This window comes from Piliocolobus tephrosceles, chromosome 3 (genome assembly GCF_002776525.5).
Source record: "Piliocolobus tephrosceles isolate RC106 chromosome 3, ASM277652v3, whole genome shotgun sequence".
NCBI lineage: Eukaryota > Metazoa > Chordata > Mammalia > Primates > Cercopithecidae > Piliocolobus > Piliocolobus tephrosceles.
The window spans coordinates 168,140,363-168,163,125 of record NC_045436.1 but is presented as its reverse complement, the minus strand read 5'-3'; the positions used below and the strand labels follow the sequence as shown (position 1 = coordinate 168,163,125).

The 22,763-nt window shown below is 43.6% G+C and overlaps 1 protein-coding gene across 1 annotated transcript in view; it reads right to left on the bottom strand.

Annotated features, from left to right (window-relative positions):
- FAM184B (family with sequence similarity 184 member B) overlaps positions 1 to 22,763 on the bottom strand; it is a 146,021-nt gene that overhangs the window by 44,719 nt on the left and 78,539 nt on the right. Inside the window, exons 4-7 of the mRNA XM_023206976.2 lie at positions 22,127 to 22,266; positions 21,374 to 21,580; positions 9,127 to 9,237; positions 5,953 to 6,060 (exon numbers count right to left, since the gene is read on the bottom strand). Of these exons, the coding sequence (XP_023062744.1) occupies positions 5,953 to 6,060; positions 9,127 to 9,237; positions 21,374 to 21,580; positions 22,127 to 22,266 (566 nt within the window). The remainder of the gene's footprint in view (positions 1 to 5,952; positions 6,061 to 9,126; positions 9,238 to 21,373; positions 21,581 to 22,126; positions 22,267 to 22,763) is intronic.

The window sequence follows — 22,763 nt, the reverse complement described above, 5'->3', positions numbered from 1 at the left end:
AGCCTGCTCTCAGCTGACATTATTATTTTTATCTCTCTCTTTTTTAGATTTCTTTTTATGTTTATTTATTTATTTATTTACTTATTTTTGAGGCAGAGTCTCACTCTGTTCCCCAGGCTGGAGTACAGAGGCACAACCTTGGCTCACTGCAACCTCCACCTCCCAGGTCCTAGCGGTTCTCGTGCCTCAGTCTTCCACGTAGCTGAGACTACAGGTGTGCCACCATGCCCAGCTAATTTTTGTATTTTTAGTAGAGACAAGGTTTTGCCATGTTGCTCAGGCTGGTCTTGAACTTCTGGCTTCAAGTGATCCACCCGCCTCCGTCTCCCAAAGTGCTGGGATTATAAGCGTGAGCCACTGCGCCTGGCCTGTTTTTATTTCTCGACTCACTGAAATGCTTTGGCAGAACAGCTACTGGCCTAAACTGGAACCCCTGAGTCTTGAGCACACTTAAATTTTATAGCCTCAATCCAGCAGGAACATCACTGGGGAAGTTGTCATTTAATATCCTGTTCTGATGCCCCTGTTTCCACCAGCAGATCTGCCATCGGATTGTTCAAGCCCTGCCCATGCCTCCCTGGCTTTTCCTCTGCCCCTTGTACCATCCTGTGTGGTTGCAGGTATGGCCATACTGAAGTATGCTGCACACACCTCGTCTAGACCTAGGCAGAGCTTCGGCTCACCAGGCTGGCACAGAGCTGGCTTGCCAAAACTATTTGAACTAGATTACACCTTTTTTTTCTGACTGGAAAAGTTCAGAAAGTTTTGTAACTTGCTGTATTAGCAAGGCACACGTGCTGCTGGTGGGGGCGCAGAGCGGAACAACCTCAGTGGGTGGCAAGTGGTGGTTATCTATTGAAGTTAAACACGCACACACCACTGGACCTGGAAAATTCCATGGGAGCAAGAGTTAGCACCGAGGGAACATTTACACACATTAGGTGCTGTTTCCAACGCCAGACAGATAGGAATTCATTTAGACCTCACAAAGACCCTCTGGAGTAGACGCTATCATCATCCTTGGCATATAAAAGAGAAAAGTGAAGCAAAGTGATATCAAATTATTTGTCCAAGATCATCCAGCCAATAAGAACCCAGGTGTCTGGTTCAGGGGTGAGCTTGCTTAACTACTATACTATATTATATCCCTCTATGGTGCTATCCATTGAAGTATTATCTAAAAGGGAGAGATGTTAAAACAATCTAAATGTCAATCACAAGGGAATGGTTCAATATAATATGGTTTTTCTATACAAGAGAGAACTAGATGGTTGGTTTGTTTTTTTTTTTTTTTTAAATGAGGCTGAAAAGGAAGTGTACTGAGCTATAAAAGTGTCTCTAAGCTATAAAATTTAAGTTAAGAAAAGCAGAATTGGCCAGGCGCAGTGGTTCATGTTTGCAATCCCAGCACTTTGGGAGGCGGAGGTGGGTGGATGGTTTGAGCTCAGGAGTTTGAGACCAGCCTGGACAGCATGATGAAGTCCCATCTCTACAAAAAAATACAAAAACGAGCTGGGCGTGGTGGTGGGCGCCTGTAGTCTCAGCCACTTAGGAGGATGAGGCAGGAGGATTGCTTGAGCCCAAGCAAGGAGGATTGCGGTGAGCCAGGACTTCAGTGAGCTGAGGATTGCAGTGAGACCCAAAAATTAGCCAGGCGTGGTCGTGGGTGCCTGTAGTCCCAGCCACTCAGGAGGCTGAGGCAGGACGTCGAGGATTGCAGTGAGCCAGGACTATACTCTACTCTGGGTGACAGAACAAGATCCAGTCTCCAAAAAAAAAAAAAAAAAAAAAGATTTCATGAGAGTATGCTATCATTTATATTTTAAAAATCCACAGTTATGCCTGTATATACAGTATATCTCTGAAAGGATATATAAAAAGAGAGAAGATAAAACACAACAAGTAGTTTTCCCTGGGATAGGGAACTCCACAGCAAGAAGGAAAATGCTTTCCAACGTATACCTTTATATACCATTTGAGTTCTGTACCATATATGTGGATTGCTTATTTGAAAAGAGGTCTTAATTTGAAAGAACAAACAATACCTGCAAAATGCCTAATAGAAAACAGCACCAGATGTTTAAGCTGTTACTAATTGTCCACATTGTTTTCCAGCTATTTGTTTATGCACACTTCTCCCTCTAGCATCCAGCTCAGAGGTTGGCATATCCCAGGTATTGCACGCACAACTGCAGAATGAATGAATAATGTGCATACTGAATTGAATCAAATGAAACTGATATTTGTCGAGGTTCCTGCTGCAACGGTATAGAGGGGGCATCTGCACTTCCCTCTGGAAACCGAACTCATTCACTATTCACAATAGCAAAGACATCAAACCAACCCAAATGCCCATCAATGATAGACTGAATAAACAAAATGTGGTACATATACACCACGGAATACTGTGCAGCCATAAAAAAGAATGAGATCATGTCCTGTGCAGGGACGTGGATGGAGCTGGAAGCCATAATCCACAGCAAACTAACACAGGAACAGAAAACCAAATACCACAAGTTCTCGCTTATAAGTGGGAGCACAAGAGAACACAAGGATACAGGGAGGGGAACAACACTTACTGCGGCCTCTTGGGGGAGGGCAGTAGGGAAAAGAGCTAATACATGCTGGGCTTAATACCTAGGTGATGGGTTGATAGGTGTAGCAAACCACTACGGCACATGTTTATCTAGCTAACAAACCTGTACATCCTGCACATGTACCTTGGAACTTAAAAAAAAAAAAAAAAAGAAACCAAGCTCACTGAAAGACAACATTCTAGGTTAAGAAGGCTGAGGAGGGCTGGGCGGGGTGGCTCACGCCTGTAATCCCAGCACTTTGGGAGGCCGAGGCGGGCAGATCATGAGGTCAGGAGTTCGAGACATAGACCAATATGGTGAAACTTCATCTCTACTAAAAATACAAAAATTAGCCGAGCAAGGGTGCACACCTGTGGTCCCAGCTACTCGGGAGGCTGAGGCAGAAGAATAGCTTGAACCTGGGAGGCAGAGGTTGCAGTGAGCCAAGATTGGGCCATTGCACTCCAGCCTGGGTGACAGAGTGAGACTCTGTCTCAAAAAAAAAAAAAAAAAAAAAAAAAAAATGGCTGAGGAGTTTTCTGGTGGACCAACCCGTGGTTCCTAACAGGCACTTGTATTCTGGACTTCTTCAGAACTTGCTTTTTTAGCTGCAGAGGTGGTTCTCTATTGGGGATAATTTTGCCCCCAGGAGACATTTTCGGTTGGGAGGGTACTACTGGCATCTTGTGGGTAAAGGCCAAGGAGGCTGCTATATAAACTGCAGCACACAGCACAGCTCCCCGCAACCCACCAAAACAAAGAATTATCCAACCCCAAAGTCAAGTGCTGAAGTTGAGCTGTGGTGATAGCACCGGCTCATGGACATCGTGACCATGACGGGTAGACTCGGGTCATCAGCCCCGGAACATACCTAGAACTTCCACGTGTTTATTTTCCCTCCTAACATACAGCCTGCTCTACAGTCTTCCTGAACTACACTTTTTAATTCAGTCGCCAGCTTACCAACCTTATTTCAGATTTAATTTCATCAAGAAGGATATCAGCCAACTCCGGTCCATCTCCCTGCCACCGTCACTTTGAGGAGCTGAGAAATACTTGAATATCTCAGGACAACCTTTCTGGGAAGCCCCACATGGTGCTGGTGAAAGATGCAGCTGTCCCTGGGGCCAAAGTTCTCTGGAATGCCAGCTCATGAGACTGGTTCTTAAGAAACCAAGGGAGAATGAACATATCTGCACCTCCCTCAGGCAGAAATCTTCCGAAAGGAGGGGGACAGCCTCAGATCAGGAAGGGGAAAGATCTGTGGATGAGGGTGCCTCTGCTCCTTTAGGATTCTCTTCCCAGCTTACCGGAGTGGCGGGGGGCAGCGGGGGCAACAGGGCTGCTCAAGGATTCTCCCCTTTTCTGGGTGTCAGAGGAAGAAGGAGGAAACCCAGAGAGTCCTGGCTGCTCCCCTTAACCCAATGACAGCTGGGGCTTGTTTTATCTGGAAGGCATCCTGGGCATATGCCGCTCTTATGGAGAGAGGAGGGGATCAGAGCCCGTGGTTCCATCCTGTCTTGGCTATTTACCGGCCTGTGACTGTGGGCAGGTCACCTGCCCTCACCTTCAGTTTTCTCTTCTGTAAAATGGGTGCCTTACAGGGTTGTTGCAAAATTCCAATGAACTGAACATGCTGATTCATACCTGTAATCCCATCACTTTGGGAGGATCACCTGAGGTTAGAAGTTCAAGACTAGCCTGGCCAACATGACGAAACACCGTCTCTACTAATGGTGGCACACATATGAGGTCACAGCTACTCGGGAGGCTTAGGTGGGAGGATCACTTGAGGCCAGGAGGTCGAGGCTGCAGTGAGCCATGATTGTACCACTGCACCGCAGCCTGCGGAACAGAGCAAGACCCTGTCTCCAAAACAAAAAACTCCAATGAAGTCAAAGATGAGAACAGTGCTCTATGACTGACCAGTTCACATACAAAGGTTAATTATTATTTAAATCCACAGTCACTAGATGTTGGCTCTTTCTTGCCCTGGTGAATATGTGGTTGACTGGGGGTTAGCCCAGAGGAGTATGTCATGGGGGCTGTTGGCAGGACCAGGGCCTGAGCCATGGAAGATGGGGTCATGGGAGAGAAACTGCAGTTCCTGAGGACACTCGTGTAGACAGAAATGGGTAAACAAGAGACTGGTGAGACTGATGTGGGAAGATTCAGACTCACTCATGTAGTGTTTTCCTGCCTGGAGTTTGAAATGGCCTGAAAATTGCAGGCAGCAATCAAATAAGTGAAATTGAAGGCCGTGGGGTTTTTTTTTTTTTTTTTTTTTTGGCTCTCTTGCTGCCAAAACAGGAATTAAGAGGGTTATTCAAGCCAGGGTACTCAAGCACCCATTTCACAGGGATTATTTATATTCCTGACATGGTACAACAAACATTCATTGAGAGCCTATCTTGTGGGTTAGGCTGTGTCTCTAAGAAGATACGCTGAAGTCTTAAGCCCCGGTACCTATGAATGTGACCTTATTTGGAAATAGGATCTTTGCAGATGTAATTAGTTACGATGAAGTCATACCGTAGTAGAGTGCGCCCTAAATCCAATGACTGGTGTCTTTATAAGAAGGCTATGTGAAGACACAAAGACTCAGACACTCGGGGAAGGAGGCCATGTGATGACGGAGGCAGAGATCCGAGTGACGCGTCTGCAAGGAAGACTGGCCAAGGAACAACAGGATTGCCCAGCAACCACCAGAGGCGAGGGGAGCAGCACAGACCAGGTTCTCCCTTGCAGCCTCCAAAATAAACCAACCCCGCCAACACCTTGATTTCAGACCTCTGGCCTCCAGAACTGTGAGAGAGTACATTTCCATCGCTGAAGCACCAAGTATGCGGTCATTCATTATGGTGATCCTAGAGAACAATACAACCCACCGCAGGCCAGACAGACACACAAACCAACCAGTTTCTATCCTCAAGCGGCGTCCCTGAAAGGGCAGCTTCACGGACAAGGGCTGTTGTGAGAATAAATGAGATCATGGCTGTGGAGGGAGACAGCCCGGGCAAGAGAGGGGCTTTTATGACTGCTACTGGGGTTCGCGCTGGGCAGAATCAAAGGCCCTGCTCTAGTTGAGTGCGCCCTTTATCCGCCAGGCAGGCTGCTCTCAGAGAGAGAGCGGAGACTCATCTGACAGGCCTTATTCTTTTTCAAACCACCCAGATAATTAGTCAGAATTCTGTTTCCTTCGTGGTTGCTGTGAATGGATTTTGTGGTGATTTTTTTTTTTTTCCAGGCATTTTGGCAGTGTCGAGGGGAGATGTAAAAGAGCCCATTAACATCAACATGCGTCACTGGGGACACTGAAAGGCTGAGACTGAGAAGAGAAATATCTCCAATTAAATCTGACAAAGCTGGAGGTTACCTGGGTCTCTAGAATGCTGCAGCGCTGGCAGCCTAATTCCTGGGGCCTTTCCTCAGCTTTTGTGGGGCGTGCCTTATTTTGTTGGATAAATTCTTCCAGCCTTAAAACCTAAAAGAGGAGACAAGAAACACCACGCAATGAAACCAAGTTCTGCCTCCTCAATACAGTCATTCACCCGGGAATCAATTCTCCTGGGTCAGTCTGTTCTGGGAAGAGTGCCCCATTAGGCACATTTTACACACACTGCTAGAAATACTTTTTTTTTTTTTTTTTTTTTTTGAGCCAGGGTCTCACTCTGTCACCCAGGCTGGAGTGCAGGGGCGCAATCTTGGCTCATTGCAACCTCTGTCTCCCAGGTTCAAGTGATTCTCCTGCCTCCGCCTTCCAAGTAGCTGGGACTACAGGTACGCACCACCATGCCCAGCTAATTTTTTGCATTTTTAGTAGAGACGGGGTTTCACCATGTTGCCCAGCCTGGTCTCGAACTCCTGACCTTAAGTGATTTACCTGCCTCAGCCTCCAAAAGTGCTGGGATTACAGGCATGAGCCACTGCGCCTGGCCTAGAAATGCCATGTCTAATGAGCTAGTTGCTTAGTCTTTCCAGAAGAAAATGTGCCCAGCAGGTTTATAGTATTCCACAGTTTCGTTTAAATTATTTACACACATATTTCTATACTAGATCTGTGGGGTGGCTTTCATATCATTTCCGGAAGGCCACTCAATTTCTTTTGAAAACAAAACAAAAAAGTTAATTGGTAAAGAAAATGAACAACATTTAAGAATTATGTAGATAAAATGAGAGAAGAGTGGCTTGGGGGTGCTCTAAAAGTGTAAGGCCTTAATTATGATGATGATGATTAACCAACTAATTGTAATATATGAATTAAACAGACTGCTTTCCCCTAGACTTTGAGGAGAATGAGGCCAAAAAACTTTATGATTTATTTATGTTATGTATAACATAATAAGACCACCTCCTGAATGGTCCATTTGCTCTGTGCCACCCAGGAATCTAAGTCTTTTAAAAACATTATTATTATTATTTTTAAAAATGAGATGGGATCTTGCTATGTTGCCCAGGTTGGTCTCAAACTCCTAGGCTCAAGAGATCCTCCCACTCAGCCTCCCAAAGTGCTGAGATTATAGGGGTGAACCACTACGCCCAGCCAGGAACCTAAGCCTTTTATAGTATTAACTCTTTTAATCCTCATAACAGCCATTATAAGGTAGGTACTACTGCACAGAATTTACAGCAATAGGGCCAGGTGCAGCAGCTCACATTTGTAATCCCAGCACTTTGGGAGGCAGAGGCGGGTGGATCACCTGAACTCAGGAGTTCGCAACCAGCCTGGGCAACACAGTGAAACCTTGTCTTTACTAAAATACAAAAAATTAGCCGGGTGTGGTAGTGTGCTCCTGTAATCCCAGCTAGTTGGGAGGCTGAGGCAGGAGAATTGCTTGAACCTGGGAGGCAGAAGTTGCAGTGAGCTGAGATCATGCCACTGCACTCCAGCCTGGGTGACAGTGAGAGTCCGTTTAAAAAAAAAAAAAAAGCTCTAAGGCACATTCACAGAAATAGGTCAGGGCCCAGGCTTCCCTGACCTGTGTTATTCAAAAGAATAATTGGGTCTGTAATCCCAGCACTTTGGGAGGCCAAGGCAGGTGGATCACAAGGTCAAGAAGTTGAGATCATCCTGGCCAACATGGTGAAACCCCATCTCTACTAAAAATACAAAAATTAGCCAGGCGTGGTGTCAGGTGCCTGTAATCCCAGCTACTCAGGAGGCTGAGGCAGGAGAATTGCTTGAACCTGGGAGGCGGAGGGTGCAGTGAGCCAAGATCACGCCACTGCGCTCCAGTTGGGCAACAGAGCGAGACTCTGTCTCAATAAAAACAAAAACAAAAACAAAAAACGAATAACTAGGCTGGTCTCATACATGTACATGAGGCCACCTTAAGCTCTGCAGCGAGGTGTGGTCCAGGTACAACATGAAGACTGGCAGTGTATCTTCAACAGGGCGAGAGGAAGAGATGGAGGGAGGGAGAAGTGAAGGAGGAGGGAGTGAGGGAAAGGCGGGAGGAAGGGAGGACAGCAGGGAAGGAAGGAGGAAGGAGAGAGACAGGCTTCTTTGCTGTGCAGCCCCACCTTGGTCTGGGCTGGAACAGAAGATTCTGTCCCAGAACTTTTCACCAAGACCCACCTCTAGACCCTGAAATATCAAGTCTAAGGAATGACATGCTCATCATTTTTTTAAAATAATAATTTTAGAAATAGAAGGAGTTAGAGAAAACATCACACCTGTGTACTTATCACTCAGCTAAAGAAATAACAGGTCCCAAGTACAGCTGCAGCCCCTTACACTCTCTCCCTTCTAGAGATAACCACTGGCCCAGTTTGACTCTATTATCCTCGTGCTTTGTTTAATTGACCTCTTGGATATTCCTAAACAATCAATACTGTTTTGCACGTGGCTTCTGTGTTCTTAAAAATACCCCAGAGGTTGTGACGTACAGCAGGGCTGAGGAACTGGTGTCATGGGTTCCTGAAGCAGGTGGGAGACACAGGTCTCATCTGGAAGGTTTGAGGGAGGACAGGGGAAGGAAGGAAACTTGTTGACATTTTTTTGGTTTAAGCAGGCTCAGAAATTGGCTCTTAGGATTCTGTTTCTAGCCTTTTCTACTAGTTCTTTGATACTTTCAGGTGCCCACGAAAATGTGTTAATTTCTTTTAAAATCACAAAAATGTATAGTCTGGATGATACTCATATTTCTACCACTGCAGTCATAAAATATAAATTTTTAATTTTTTTAATAAAGGAAGGACCTAGAAAGACAAAATTGCTAAGAGCCCACAAAGGGGCGAATGTAGCCCTGGGGAAGGAAAGGCAGGGGAACTGCAGGTTACCCACTTGTGCCTTCATGAAGCCACAGAACCAACACCAGCGGCCTCCTGTGTCCTTCTCTTATTTGAGACATTAAAGGCAAGGCCTCTTTGTTTAAGCACCTCTAATCTGGTTCTCTGTTACTTGCAGTTAAATGCATGCGCCCGAGACAGCCTTCCTGTCTGGCTGAGTGTCCTTTCCTGTCTTCCAAAATTCTTGGCTTCTCAGTTAGGCAGAAGTTCCCAGGGACCAGAAACAGCACCCCAAGGCTTGCATTTGTTCAGGGCTTACCTCGAGCAGAGAATTCTGGAGCTTCACGTTGAGGGCTGCTTTTTCTTCTTCCAGCTGCTTTATCTCCTTTTCTGATTTCTTCCTCACTTCCTCCAGCTGTGCTTCTACTTCCTAAATGACGATTGGAAGAGTTAACCATACAAGGCACGAAAACAGGACACTTAACGTTTTCACACCCTGCCTTATTCCCAGAGATCAAAGAAGCTTCCGAGAGTCATAAAATACCGCAAATAAACATAAATTAGACATACACGAGAAGGTCAAAAGAAAACATATGTTAACTTCACACCACAAAGCCTGATATATATAGGGGTGGGGTGGGGCATATTGTTTTTTTTTTCTCTTTTTTTTTTTTTTTTTGAGATGGAGTCTCGCTCTGTCGCCCAGGCTGGAGTGTAGTGGCCGGATCTCAGCTCACTGCAAGCTCCGCCTCCCGGGTTTACGCCATTCTCCTGCCTCAGCCTCCTGAGTAAGCTGGGACTACAGGCGCCCGCCACCTCACCCGGCTAGTTTTTTGTATTTTTTAGTAGAGACGGGGTTTCACCATGTTAGTCATGATGGTCTCGATCTCCTGACCTCGTGATCCGCCCGTCTCGGCCTCCCAAAGTGCTGGGATTACAGGCTTGAGCCACCGCGCCCGGCCAACATATTGTTATCTTTAAGTTTTCTAGTGTCAAATTTAAAAAAAATGCTCATTACTAACAAAATTTTTAGTGTCACATTCATTACTAACAAAATTCTCAGTGTCACATAAGTTAAAAAGCCAACTACATTTTTGGATGCAGGGAAATAGAAAAAGCAGTACAAAATTTCTTCTCACAGCATCCATACATGAGTCAAAATGGTGGGGTTAGCTGGGTACAGTGGCTTATGCCTGTAATCCCAGCACTTTGGGAGGCCGAGGCAAGTGGATCGCTTGAGCCCAGGAGTTCAAGACCAGCCCGGGGAACGTAGTGAGATGGTGTCTCTATTTTAAAAATAAATAAATAATAAAATAAAATAAAATAAATGATGGGATTCCCAGGGCCGATTGCTCCATGGTCCCTCACCACAGCCCATGAACCTCAGTGCAAAGCAGATCCAGGTGAAGGAACATTCTGGGGACCACATGAGTGGTGCAGTCACGTTCCATCTGTCATCTCGAGCACATTTCCTAACCTCTCAGTGACTCACTGTGCTCCTCACATGCTCCCTGCCACTCCAGGTACATAGTAAAGGATCAGTAGATGATAAGCACTAATTTTATTCTCATAGAGACCTAGGCTTTCTGTTCTAGCTTAATTTCTATGGAAATTGCGCAAGTATCTAGAGGAGTGAATGAGATAGTCTGTTCCTCTTAGCTGAACTTTAGGTAGATACTGTATCACTCATTCATTCAACAAATATTTATTGAGATCTACTGTGTGCCAGGCACTGTTCTCCGAGCTGGAGAGATAAAAGGGAGAATTCCTACACACCAGGAAACTGACATTTGAGTGAAAAAGACAGGCAGCAGCCAAAGTCCATGAGTAAACAAGACGGCAAACACTAGGTTGGCTGGAGAAATAATAAAGCCGGGAGGGGGCTTTGCAGTGCTGGGCAGGGGCTGAAATGTTAGATAACATGGCCAGAGAAGTGCTCCAGAAAGTGACTCTGGAGTAAAATCCTGTAATAAGTGAGGGAGTTCCCCAGGGAGATGTCTGGGTGTGAGATTTCCAGGATGTGCAAAGGCCCTGGCACATTCTAAGGACAGAGAGGAGCCACGGTGGCTGGACTAGATGAGGTCTGAGGAGCACCATCTGAGGCCTCAAACATCAAAGTTAGACTTACCAGTGAGGTGAAGGCCCTTAACTGTTGGTCAGAGGAGTGATGTAGTGATGTGGTTGCAATGATATTTGGATAAGCTTGCTACTGTGTGTGTGTGTGTGTGTGTGTGTGTGTGTGTGTGTGTGTTTTGAGACAAGGTCTCGCTCTGTCACCCAGACTGGAGTACAATAGCACAATCATGGCTCACTGCAGCCTTGACCACCCAGGCTCAAGCAATCTCCCTACCTCAGCCTCCCAAGTAGCTGGGACTACAGGTGCATGCCACCATGCCCAGCTAATTTTTAAATTTTTTTTGTAGAGATGGCATCTTGCTATGTTGCCCAGGCTGGTCTCGAACTCCTAAACTCCAGTGATACTCCCACTTCCACCTCTCAAAGTGCTGGGATTACATGCATAAGCCACCATGCCCAGCTTCACTACTGGTTTCTGTCTTGAGTACAGACTGATGTGGGTGGAGGGGTGGGGGGAGAGCAGTGGCAGGCAGGCCTGGGAGGAGGCTGTGGTAGTAACTGAGGTAAGAGTGATGGCGGCTGGGCCTGTGGCAGCAGTGCAGCTGGGAGGAGGGGTAGAACTTGGGACATATGTGGAATGTTGACTGACAGGACTCACTGAAAGGAGAGGTCAGGATGGCACCAGGCTTTCTGACCTAAGCAAGGAGAGAATGGTGCCACCATGAACTGAGATGGGGAAGACAGGAGTGGATTCAGGGACCCTCTGAGGAGCTTGTCTGTGTGTGTCAAGTTTGATACATCTGTTAGATGTCTAAGTAGATAGATAGAGGGTCTGGAGTTCAGGGGAGGGTTCTGGGTTGGAGTATGCATTTGGGAGCCATCAGCATACAGAATGTATTGAGGCATGCATTTGAATGAGAAAAGCTAGAGAACAGGAATGAGAACATGAGGAAAATATAAGACATTAAAGAACCAAGCCCTCAGACATTCCAACATTTCCTATGAATTAGAGGTTACAATATCCAGCAGGTATTTGTAGAGCAGCTCTCCTAAGCTGTCAGTTGATTATGGACCTGTAGATCTAATGGACATGATACCAGTAGCTGACATTTACCAAGTACATGCCATTTGCTGGCACTTTACACAGACCAGCTCTCTGGTCTTCCTGAAAGCCCTATAACTTAGGTACTACCACCAAGGCTTATTGTAAAGATAAATAAATGAAACTTAAAGAGGTTAAATGCCTTGCCCAGGGTCAAGATTTGAACTCAGGAAAGCCTGACTGGTTGACTGTGCTTCTTCCCTGCCTTCTCAAGGAAAATTTAGCTCCTAGTACAGAAAAACGCTTGACTGTGTGAGTACAGAAGTTGTCATGTATCAGACAACAGCGTCACTAGGCTGAGCAGAGAAGAAGGAAAACCCATGTTTAAGCTGGACTGGAAGGATCAGTAAGAACTGGACAGGATCAGGCAGGAACATTTGGGAGCAGGGAGAAAGTGCTCTTCATCAAGGGAAAGAACATGGAATGAATGATGAACTAAAAGGCTGGAACCACTGAGTGTGGCTCATGCCTATAATCCCAACACTTTGGGAGACTGAGGCAGTAGAATTTTTTGAGGCCAGGAGTTTGAGACTAGCCTTGGCAACACAGCGAGACACTATCTGTATGAAATTTTTAAAAAAATTAGCTGGGCTTGGTGGCATGTCTTAGCTACTCAGGGGGCTGAGGCAGGAGGATCACTTGAGCCCAGGAGTTCGAAGCTGCAGTGAGCCATGATCGCATCACTGTATTCCAGCCTGGGTGTCAAAGCAAGACCCTGTCTCCGAATGAAGGAATGAATAAAAAGTAAAAGGCTGGAGGGCAGAGTTGGACAGGGGAGAGGTGTGGGATAAGGCAGGAGAGAGCAATCAGGAGTCTGCCTCTGTAGGGTCTTAAAAACCATGTTAAGGAATTAGAACTATTTAATACATTATAAAGATGATAGGGAGTGATTGGAGAGTTTGAAACGAAGGTTGAATTTTAAGAAGGTTCCACTGCAATGAAGATTAGATTACATGAAGTGGGGAGACTGGAGGCAGGGAAATCATTGCACATTCCATCATGAAATGGTGGTTGAGTGGATCAGCGTGGTACCACTGAGGAGAGGGGGAAGTGGAGGAATTCCACAGTCACTGAAGAAGGAGAATTAATACATTAGATGGACGACTGAATGTGAGGGGTGAGATAGGGATCATGTTTGACTCCTGGGTTTCCAAGTTGAACATCTAAAAATATACTGCTGCTGATCACCTCCATGACACCTTTACACTGACTGTGGGGCCAAGCCCAGCCTAGGCCAGTGACTCTGGGGAGGCCCTTAGCATTTTTCCTGGGGTCAGTCACTTAAAGAGAAGAAAAAAAACCCTGGACATTTAACATGTGTATAGTCTCTGTTCAGTAATTCTATGATCCCCTTTTGCAGGGCTTGTTGTTTTTGAGAGCTCATTTTCTAAACACAGTATGTAAATTCTCCTTTGGTTTCAAACAAGTTCAGGTAACTTAAGCAATCAGCAGCGGCAAGGCCATCCCTTCAACAAAAATTCATTTTCTTTACTTCATTAATTAGCTTCTCATCCATAGAAGCCATAGAAGCTTTTATTGAACAGAAGTTTTGTTTAACATGCTTTAATAAAGAAGACACTCACTGACACTGTCAACATGTGTTCACTGTGACAGCACAGTGACAATCCCCTGTGATAATAATTTTTAGCATAAAGGAATGGCTATTTCTAATTTTACATAACTTAACTTCCCAGTCTACAAGTAACTAATCATAGCTTCAGCTGTAACCTTGACAAATGAACCTAATGTGAAAAAAAATTCCCCCACAGATGCAAATAATCAATTTCAGCAGTAATTTTTGGCATAACTAAGCTTCATTTTGGGTGCAAAATAACGTGGTTTACTGTCAGAAACATTTCTGGGTCACTGGAGAACACAGATTTGAAAGAAGCATGCCCAGTCCAGCTCAGCCAAAAGTGACCTTGAAGATTTCAACAGGAAAATTCCCTTAACTCAGGTAAAGAGAAAAAAAAAAATATATAACAAAGACAAGGACATTGAGAAAAAAGGAGACGAATGCTCTCAGATATTTAAACTGCTTCATCCCGAATCTGGAAGACTGTTTCATGGGCCATTAATTTTTAGAATTCACAGAGCATTTTCATAAACGCTATTCTCACTGAACTTTCAGACACCCAGGAAAACAGGTTTGATGGCACCCATTTTACACAGAGGAAATCCCACAGCTGGTAAGACGTAGATACAGGACTCACGCTCATTTTCTGTTTCTTTGCCCAGATTGACTACAATTACAGGTAATTAAGGAAAAGCGATGTAAAAGTGCCACTGTAAGGGACAACAACTGAGCAACCACAGAAAATTACCATGTGGAGATTTCAGCTGGAGTTTTAAGAGAAAACTTGTAACTTTTTTTCAAAAAGAAAAGTTAATTATTTGGCATATATTTAAAGTTCATGATGCAACTGAAAGAGTCAACCAGTACAAGGCCTTAAATAATCACTCTGGAAGGCTGAGGCAGGAGAATGGTGTTAACCTGGGAGGCGGAGCTTGCAGTGAGCCGAGAATGCACAACTGCACTCCAGCCTGGGTGACACAGTGAGACTCTGTCTCAAAAAAATAAATAAATAAATAAATAAATAAGTAAATAAAAAATCAATCAGAACCAGTCATTAGCAGTAATACCAACATTGATACTAATCAATACATGGGAGACCCCATGAAGCATCCCAACTCAGTAGTAGGGCTTAACTAGAACTAGAGAAAATTCTACTCTAGATTCATCCCAACAAAGCTTAAAAATAAATCTAGAAAACTGAAAATTTTATATTATGTATAATTTATCATAATAAAGATGTCTCACACAATGAAGCTGGTTCACAAGTAATTTAACTGCCTGTCAAAAGAAAATTTAGCAAAAATGACAGTGAAATCTGATGTTTAATAACTTAACATTCTCAATGTCCAGCATCCAATAAAAAATTACTAAATAGGCAAAGAAGCAGAAAAATGTGACTCATAAGGAGCAGAACAACCAGTCAATCAAAAAGACCCAAAATTGACAGAGATGACAATGCTAAAGGAACAATTATAAATATGTTCAATAATTTAAAGGAAAACATGAAAATAATGAGGATGGAAAAGAAAACTGTAAAGAAGAACAGAAGGGAATTTCTAAGGCAAAAAATTATAATATCTAAAGTGAAAAATGTACTAAATGGGTTTTTTAAAAGATTAGATAGTACGGAAAGAAAGATGAGTAAACTTGAAGATACAGCAAAAGAAATTATCCAAACTTAAACACAGAGACAAGGAATCTGAAGAGAATCTCAATGATTTGTGGGACAATATTAGAAGAGGAGCAAGAGCAGGAAAAACAAATGGAAGAAATAATGGCCTTAAAATTTCCAAATTTCATGAAAACTGTAAACCCATAGACTCAATGAGCTTATAACAAAAACACAAAGAAAAATCACATCATGGCAACCGGATGCAGTGGCTCACGCCTGTAATCCCAGCACTTTGGGAGGCCAAGGTGGGTGGATCACCTGAGGTTGGGAGTTCGAGACCAGCCTGACCAACATGGAGAAAGCCCATTTCTACTAAAAATACAAAACCAGCTGGGCGTGGTGGCTCATGCCTGTAATCCCAGCTACTCGGGAGGCTGAGGCAGGAGAATCTCTTGAACCCGGGAGGCGGAGGTTGCGGTGAGCCTAGATCGCACCATTGTACTCCAGCCTGGGCAATAAGAGTGAAACTCCGTCTCAAAAAAAAAAAAAAATCACATCATGGCATATCATAATCAAATTGTTGAAAACTAGTGATAAAGAGAAAATCTTGAAAGCAGTCGATAAGAAGAAACATACTATGCAAAAGGAAAAGAAGATAAATGTGGCTGTCAACTTTTCACTAGAAGAAAATGTAAACCAAAAGATACTGAATGACATCTTTAAAGTGTTGAAAGAAAAAACAACTGTCAACCTAGAATTCTATATCCAGTAAAAATATCCAACAAAAATGAAGGCAAAATAGAGAAAGAAAATACGTTGTGAGTAGGAGTTGACACATGCTACAAGAAATGTTACAGGAAGTTCTTTAGACTAAAGAAAAATGATACTATACAGGCACTTGAAGTCACCAAAGGAATGAAGTCTGCAGAAATGGCAAACAAATGGGAAAATCACCCTTTTTTCTCATTAAATTTTTTTCTCTAAAATATGGTTGTCCGTTTAAGCAAATATAAAAGCAACATACTGTGGGATTTATAGCATGTGTAAAATAAAATACAACATATAACAACCATTGTACGAAGAACACAAAGGGTAAAATGAAAATGTATTATCATGAGGTTTATATGTGTGAAGTAAGGTATTTCAAGACAGACCAATAAATTTAAAGATGCATATTCCAAATCCTAGAGTAACCACCAGCTCTCCACTTTGCCAAAAGAGACCATATCTAATAAGTCAAAGGTGGAGCTAGAAAATGGAATACCCCCAAAATACTCAATGTATCTAAATTAAACGGAAAAGGGGGGTGGGGAACAGATGTGACAAGTAGGAAAAACAAAATGGTACACTTAATGATAATTACATTAAATGTGAATGGTCTGAAGGTCCCCTAAAAGGTGGAGATTATCAATCTGTATCAAAAAGGATTGAAGTACACCACAAAAGCACTTTTAATAGAAAGACACAGGTAGGTTAAAATAAAAGGACAGATTAAAATAGATCAAGATACACTAACTGTAAACATGCTAGAATATGTATATATTATCAGACAAAGCAGACTTCAGGACAAATAATATTCCATAAATAATAAGAATCAATTCATCAAGAAGACACAAGAATCCTAAATGTATATGCACTAATGAAAAGGTTTCAATTTTCATGAAGCAAAAACTGAGAACCAAAAGGAGAAATAGACAAATCTACAATTCTAATTTGAGATTTCAATCTTCCTCTCTCAATGATCAACAGAACAAGTAGAGAAAAATCAGTAACGATATAATAGACTTGAACAATACTATCAACCAACTTGACCTAATTAGCTTTTATAGAACACTCCACCCAAGAGCAGCAGATTCCGATTCTTTTCAAGCACACAGGAACCATCCATCTAGACACACCACATTTGGGTCAAAAACAAGCTGAACAAATTTCAAAGGAATGAAATGACAGAATCTATTCTCTAACCACAGGGGAACCAAATTAGAAATCAGTAATAAAATGGTATCTAGAAATGTACCAAATAGTTAAAAATTGAACAATATACTTCTAAATAACCGGGGGTATTTTGGGAATTGATAGAAATATGAAAAAAAAAAAAAATCTGAGATCTTGGTGGTGGTAGCAAATAAAGAAAAAATTTGAGAAAATAATATCATTAACATTTGTTATTTAAAATGAGAAAACAGAGGCCCATAATGGTTCGAAGTGACACATTTAAGATTTGACAGCGAGAATGCTCTCCCCAGCCACGGTGCTTAGTACACACTGACTTGACTCTGGTTGTTTCACTAGATCTTTTCCTACCTACCAGACTGTGTATTCCCTGAAGACATGGCCGATTCCTGTATCCCTGCATTGCTCAAAACATAAATATGCATTCAGTTAACGATAAACAAACAGTATATGGATAATGGCAGAGCAAGGACCTGAATGTTACTATCCAAGGCCCAGGGCAATGTATATTCTTTTATACACATAGACTGGTAGAGAGCAAGAATTACTGGCTGTGGAGTCAGACAGGCCTGATTCATATCCAACTCTGTTATCTCTTAGTTGTGTTCTACTCAAGTTACTTAATTTCCCAAGTTCCTTGTCTATGAAATGGAAAAACAATAACAGAGCTGAGGTCGGGATCTGATTGCTGAGTGGAGAGTTGTCATTCCTTTTGGCTGCCAAAGATCTAGCCTCCCTTCCATTTGGATGTTTGAGAACTCTCCATCTGATGCTTCAGAGCTCTCCTCTTATCGTAGACCTGGAAAACACCAGACTGCCAGCAACTTGAGCATGGGCATGTGACTGAAGCTCCCCAGTAAGGCGCACCTATCCTGGATTTCAAATCAGAGGCCAGTGATGTGGACAGTGAGAGTCACACAAAATTTGGCACCTGCAGTTTTCAGGGGCAGCAGGGCCAGCTGTTCTAGATCTGTACTGACCACCTGAACTTTCTGTGATGATGGAATGTTCCACAGTGTGACATAGCTAATGTGTAGAAATCCCTCAGGGCTGTGCTGGCCATTAGGGTAGCCACTGGTCACATATGACCTGTGCTGGTCACATATGACTAGGGAGCACTTGAAATGCGGCTAGTGCCACCGAGGAACTGAAATTTAAATTTTATTTGATTGTAATTAATTCAAATTTAAGTAATCACATGTGTCTATTGGCTCCCATATTAGATAGCTCAGTTCTCCAGGCAGTGCGCAGGGCCCAGTGTTGGTGGTTTCGGCTGTGTAAGCTGCAGGTCCAGGTTCAGAGGTGGCAGCAGAGGTGTTCTAATCTGTTTTGCAATAGATTTGGGACATTATTCTTGGCTGGGTAGTTGCCAAGCCCAGTTCCCTGGTCCTCCATTATGTTTTATTAAATTCCTTTTCTGCATAAACTCCCAGCTGGGTTTGTGATTCTTGTCACCAAGAATCCTAAGTGATTCACATACAAATGAGAATGTGCAGAAGTGATTAGCACAGCTCAGGAGGTGCTGAATACATCATCTGCATCCCTTTCCTAGGAGTCAGTGTATGCAAATGCTAATTATAGGATGTGTACTGTGCTGTCCATCAGGATTCGGTGACAGTATCATCTAGTCTGGGGTCAAGGAAGGCATCAAGGCCTCCAGGTCAGCTCCAGGCCACCTCCTGTAGTGTGTTCTTTAGGTTAGGGTAGCATTCAGGATACACAATATACCTGCAGACAAGGGCTCAAAGAAATAGTGCACTCCTAACTGTACAGGGGACAATGGTATCTATTTTTAGTCCATAAACCCCAGATTGGAGGTGTCTTTAAGGTTTTACCTTTCCCAATCTGCATGGCCTAATTTAAATTCTCAGTTCTTGAAAATGAACAAAATGTAAAACCAAAAAAAAAAAAAAAAACCAACTAAGCGCAATTTATTGTGACATGATTCATATCCCAGATGGACTCATGCCCCTATTAAGGCCGAAGTGAGATTTACACATTCAGAGTCAGGTGTGGCTGACAGGTTACCAGGGCAACCTGTAGCTCTGCGAGAGCATGCTGCGCTCCCTCCTGCTGCTTGCGGCCGGGGATGGAAAGAGTGTCCATCTGTTTGTCTGAGGATTAGGTTTGTGCAACCGGTTGCAGCTCACAGGGAGGAAAAAACGCTTTCAATACAGCTGCCTACCCAGTGTGAAGCCACGGGCTCTGGAGTCAGGATATCAGGTTTGAATTGCAGCTCTACTACTTAGCTGTGTGTCTTGATATATAACATCTTTGACCTTCAGTTTCCTCAACTCTAAATGGGGATATGAACATTCTGTAATATTGTTGGAAAGATTAAATGTGTTCTAAAGTATCAGGTACTTTATAAAGTATAATGGGCATGAAATAATATTCTCACACATTATGTTACCCAATGCACATGGAAATTAACAATGAGAGCTGGGCATGGTGGCACACGCCTATAATCCCAGCACTTTGGGAGGCTAAGGTGGGAGGATCCCTTGAGTCCAGGAGTTCAAGACCAGCTGGGCAACATAGTGAGATCCCCATCTCTACAGAAAAATTTAAAAATTAACCAGGCATGGTAGCATGCACCTGCAGCCCCAGTTATTCAGGAGACTGAGGTAGGAGGATCCCTTGAGCCCGGGAGGTTGAGGCTGCAGTGAGCCATGATCACACCAATGCACGCCAGCCTAGGCAAGAGAGAGAGAGACCCTGTCTCAAAAAGAAAAAAAAAAGAAAAGAAAAGAAAAAAAGAAATTAACAATACTTACCGTATCTTGAACTTTCATTACATGCTTTGCACTAAGATAAGGGTTTATATATACTATAATACCATATTTAATTTACATAATAAGCCCTTGAAGTATTTAGCCCTATTTTAGAAATCAGGTTTTAGGCCGGGCATAGTGGCTCACGCCTGTAATTCCAGCACTTTGGGAGGCCAAGGAGGGCGGATCATGAGGTCACCAGATGGAGACTAACCTGGCCAACATGGTGAAACCCCGTCTCTACTAAAAATACAAAAATCAGCTGGGTGTGGTGGCACACGCCTGTAGTCCCAGCTACTTGGGAGGTTGAGGCAGAATTGCTTGAACCTGGGAGGTGGAAGTTGCAGTGAGCCGAGATAATGCCACTGCACTTCAGCCTGGTGACAGACCAAGACTCTGTCTCAAAAAAAAAAAAAAAAAAAAAAAGAAATCAGGCTTCAGAGAGGTTATATGACCTGTCTACAGCCACACAGCTTGTGTTAGGATTAAGACTTAGATCCAAGACTAGTCTTGATCTTCTGATCTTTCACGAGTTCATTTAACATATAATCTTGAGTATTTACTACTCGTAATCCCCGCACAACAGTGCACGCCCCAGTGATCCAGTATTATCTTTCAGTGAACACCCAAAGCTGGTACTGCAGAATCTTGGGCTATAAAGAGGCCTCCTTGTAATAATTAAACAAAGCATTCCACCTGCGTTCGCAATGATATTGCTTCACACTTCATTCTTTTCTGAAATCTTCACATGTTACTTACTTATTCCAGCAAACACAAGAGATGAGGCTTCACATGACTTGCCAGCAGAAAGCCGCCCTGTTTGGAGGGAGAGTGGAACAGCACAGGCAGAATTTTCCCTCACTTGGGCACGCTGCTGGTTAATTACCTGCATCGGCCTGCTGCCCACGTGTCCTAGGTATTAGGCTACGCCTTGTGTCTTCACGTGGCTCCTCATTAAATCCTTGCAGCTACTCTACGAGGTGCTATTGTTATTATCCTCCATTTAACAAATGAGGATCCTGAGGCACGTGGAGTTTCCCTCTGTGGGAGCCCAGGCTAAATCACTTGAAGTGTGGTGCTAGAGTGGGGAACTGGATCCAGGAAGTCCTGCAGGCCTGAATTTTTGGTTCATGGTATTTCTCTGTGTGTTTTTGCAGAGTAAGTGGAGTTGAATTTCCCTAAGTTCACCACTCATGACACGATTCCACCCCATGTCAATGACTCCAGGCCTATAGGGGTGTCCCTCTGTCTCCTCCAAAAGACCCTGAACTCCCTTTGGAGAAGGCATAGGGAGCTCTGCTATCTATCATAACTGTACGTTTCATCTGTGTGTATTCAGAGAAGCAGCTTACATGTGTACAGAGCAGGAGCTCGGTAAATGTTCGAGGAAGAAAAGAAGGAACAAAAAAGGGAAGAAAGGAGGTGGGAGAAAGAAAAAAGAACCAGAACGGTCTCTATGGAAGTAGGCCTCACCTTCTGCAGTTTCTTTCTTTCGGCCTCCACAGATGAGCGAACGGATTTGATTTCCACGGTGTGCTTCTTTACCAAGTCTTCCAGTCGCTTCACTAGCTGGTCTCTGAGATGTTTCTTCTCCTCTTCTGTCTGATGTTTGATTTTACGAAGGTCTTCTTCATATTGTTGCTTCATACATTCTGTGTCAGCACTTGCCTCTTTCTTGGTCTATAAAAAGAAAAAGGACCTTGTAAAACCACTGGGAAGGGATGAGGAGCAGGGAATCATGATTTCCCTTTCATACAACTTTTACGAGGTTTATACATCATTTTTTACAGCACGTAGCACAAGGTGCAATCAATTTTACAAGACTACATATTTGATGTTAGTAAGAGTCTCCACCACTGGAAAAGGGCTTTTTGGAATGGGGTATCTATTATCATGAGATTGGATATGTCAACCCATACTATGGTAGATTTTAAATAATGCTCTGCTTGTTTTGACTGGGAACTTGCAATGAGATCCTAAGCCAGTTTCTAGTTTCCCAGAAGCCGATGATATAGCATTGGGAGGATTCTGCTACATTCTCAGTCTCCTGGTTTCCAATGGCATGGAGTAGGCAGTAAGTTGGCTGGAATTCTACTCCAGGAACTACGGGGTCTGCTGATTCCAAGTGGATCCACTATGTTTGGGAACTGGCCTCTACCTGATGCTTATGATAGATAGCAAAGCTCTCTGTGCCTTGTCCATTCCCAGGGCTGGATCAGACACTACCTGCATATCTGTGCCTCCTTTCATGCAAGAGCACTCCTTGAGACAGCTTTGATCATGCTGAGGATGAAGATTGCCGGCTTCCAAGTCATTCTCTTCCCCCAGGACTTTGTTCTCTGAAACTAGCTCAGTCTTCCTGGCATCTGCAAGCATACATTTCAGCATTATTTGGGATGCTCTTGGCCGCAGCCTCTGGTTCAAGGCTTTCTGCTGTCAGACCCCCATTCCGCTTTTCAACCACTTTGTCCAACACCCCCTAATTCCTGCCCTGTGGTCTGCTGGTCCCGAAGCACGGTCAAGGTAGCAATTCTCATCTCTTCTCAAGAAGCCTTGTGAGCTTAAATAGCTGCCCTGCTCTCCCTTCCTAAATAATCTCCAAATCTTTTTGACTGCAGTTTCCATAGGTTAAAAAAATTGAGCATGTTCCAAATATACGTTCTTTCAATAGGAATTTAAAGGATGAAACAAAAACAAATATTTAATATAAGCAGAATGACTAAGTTTTCCTCCCATATTCTCTAAAGTACTCATGTACCACTTTTGAGACCTCTGCTCGAAACCCACAACACCTTTCTGGTTTCTCCAGAACCAGTACCTCTCCTTCTCTGTACCTTTCTGTTTTCTCCAGAACCAGCACCTC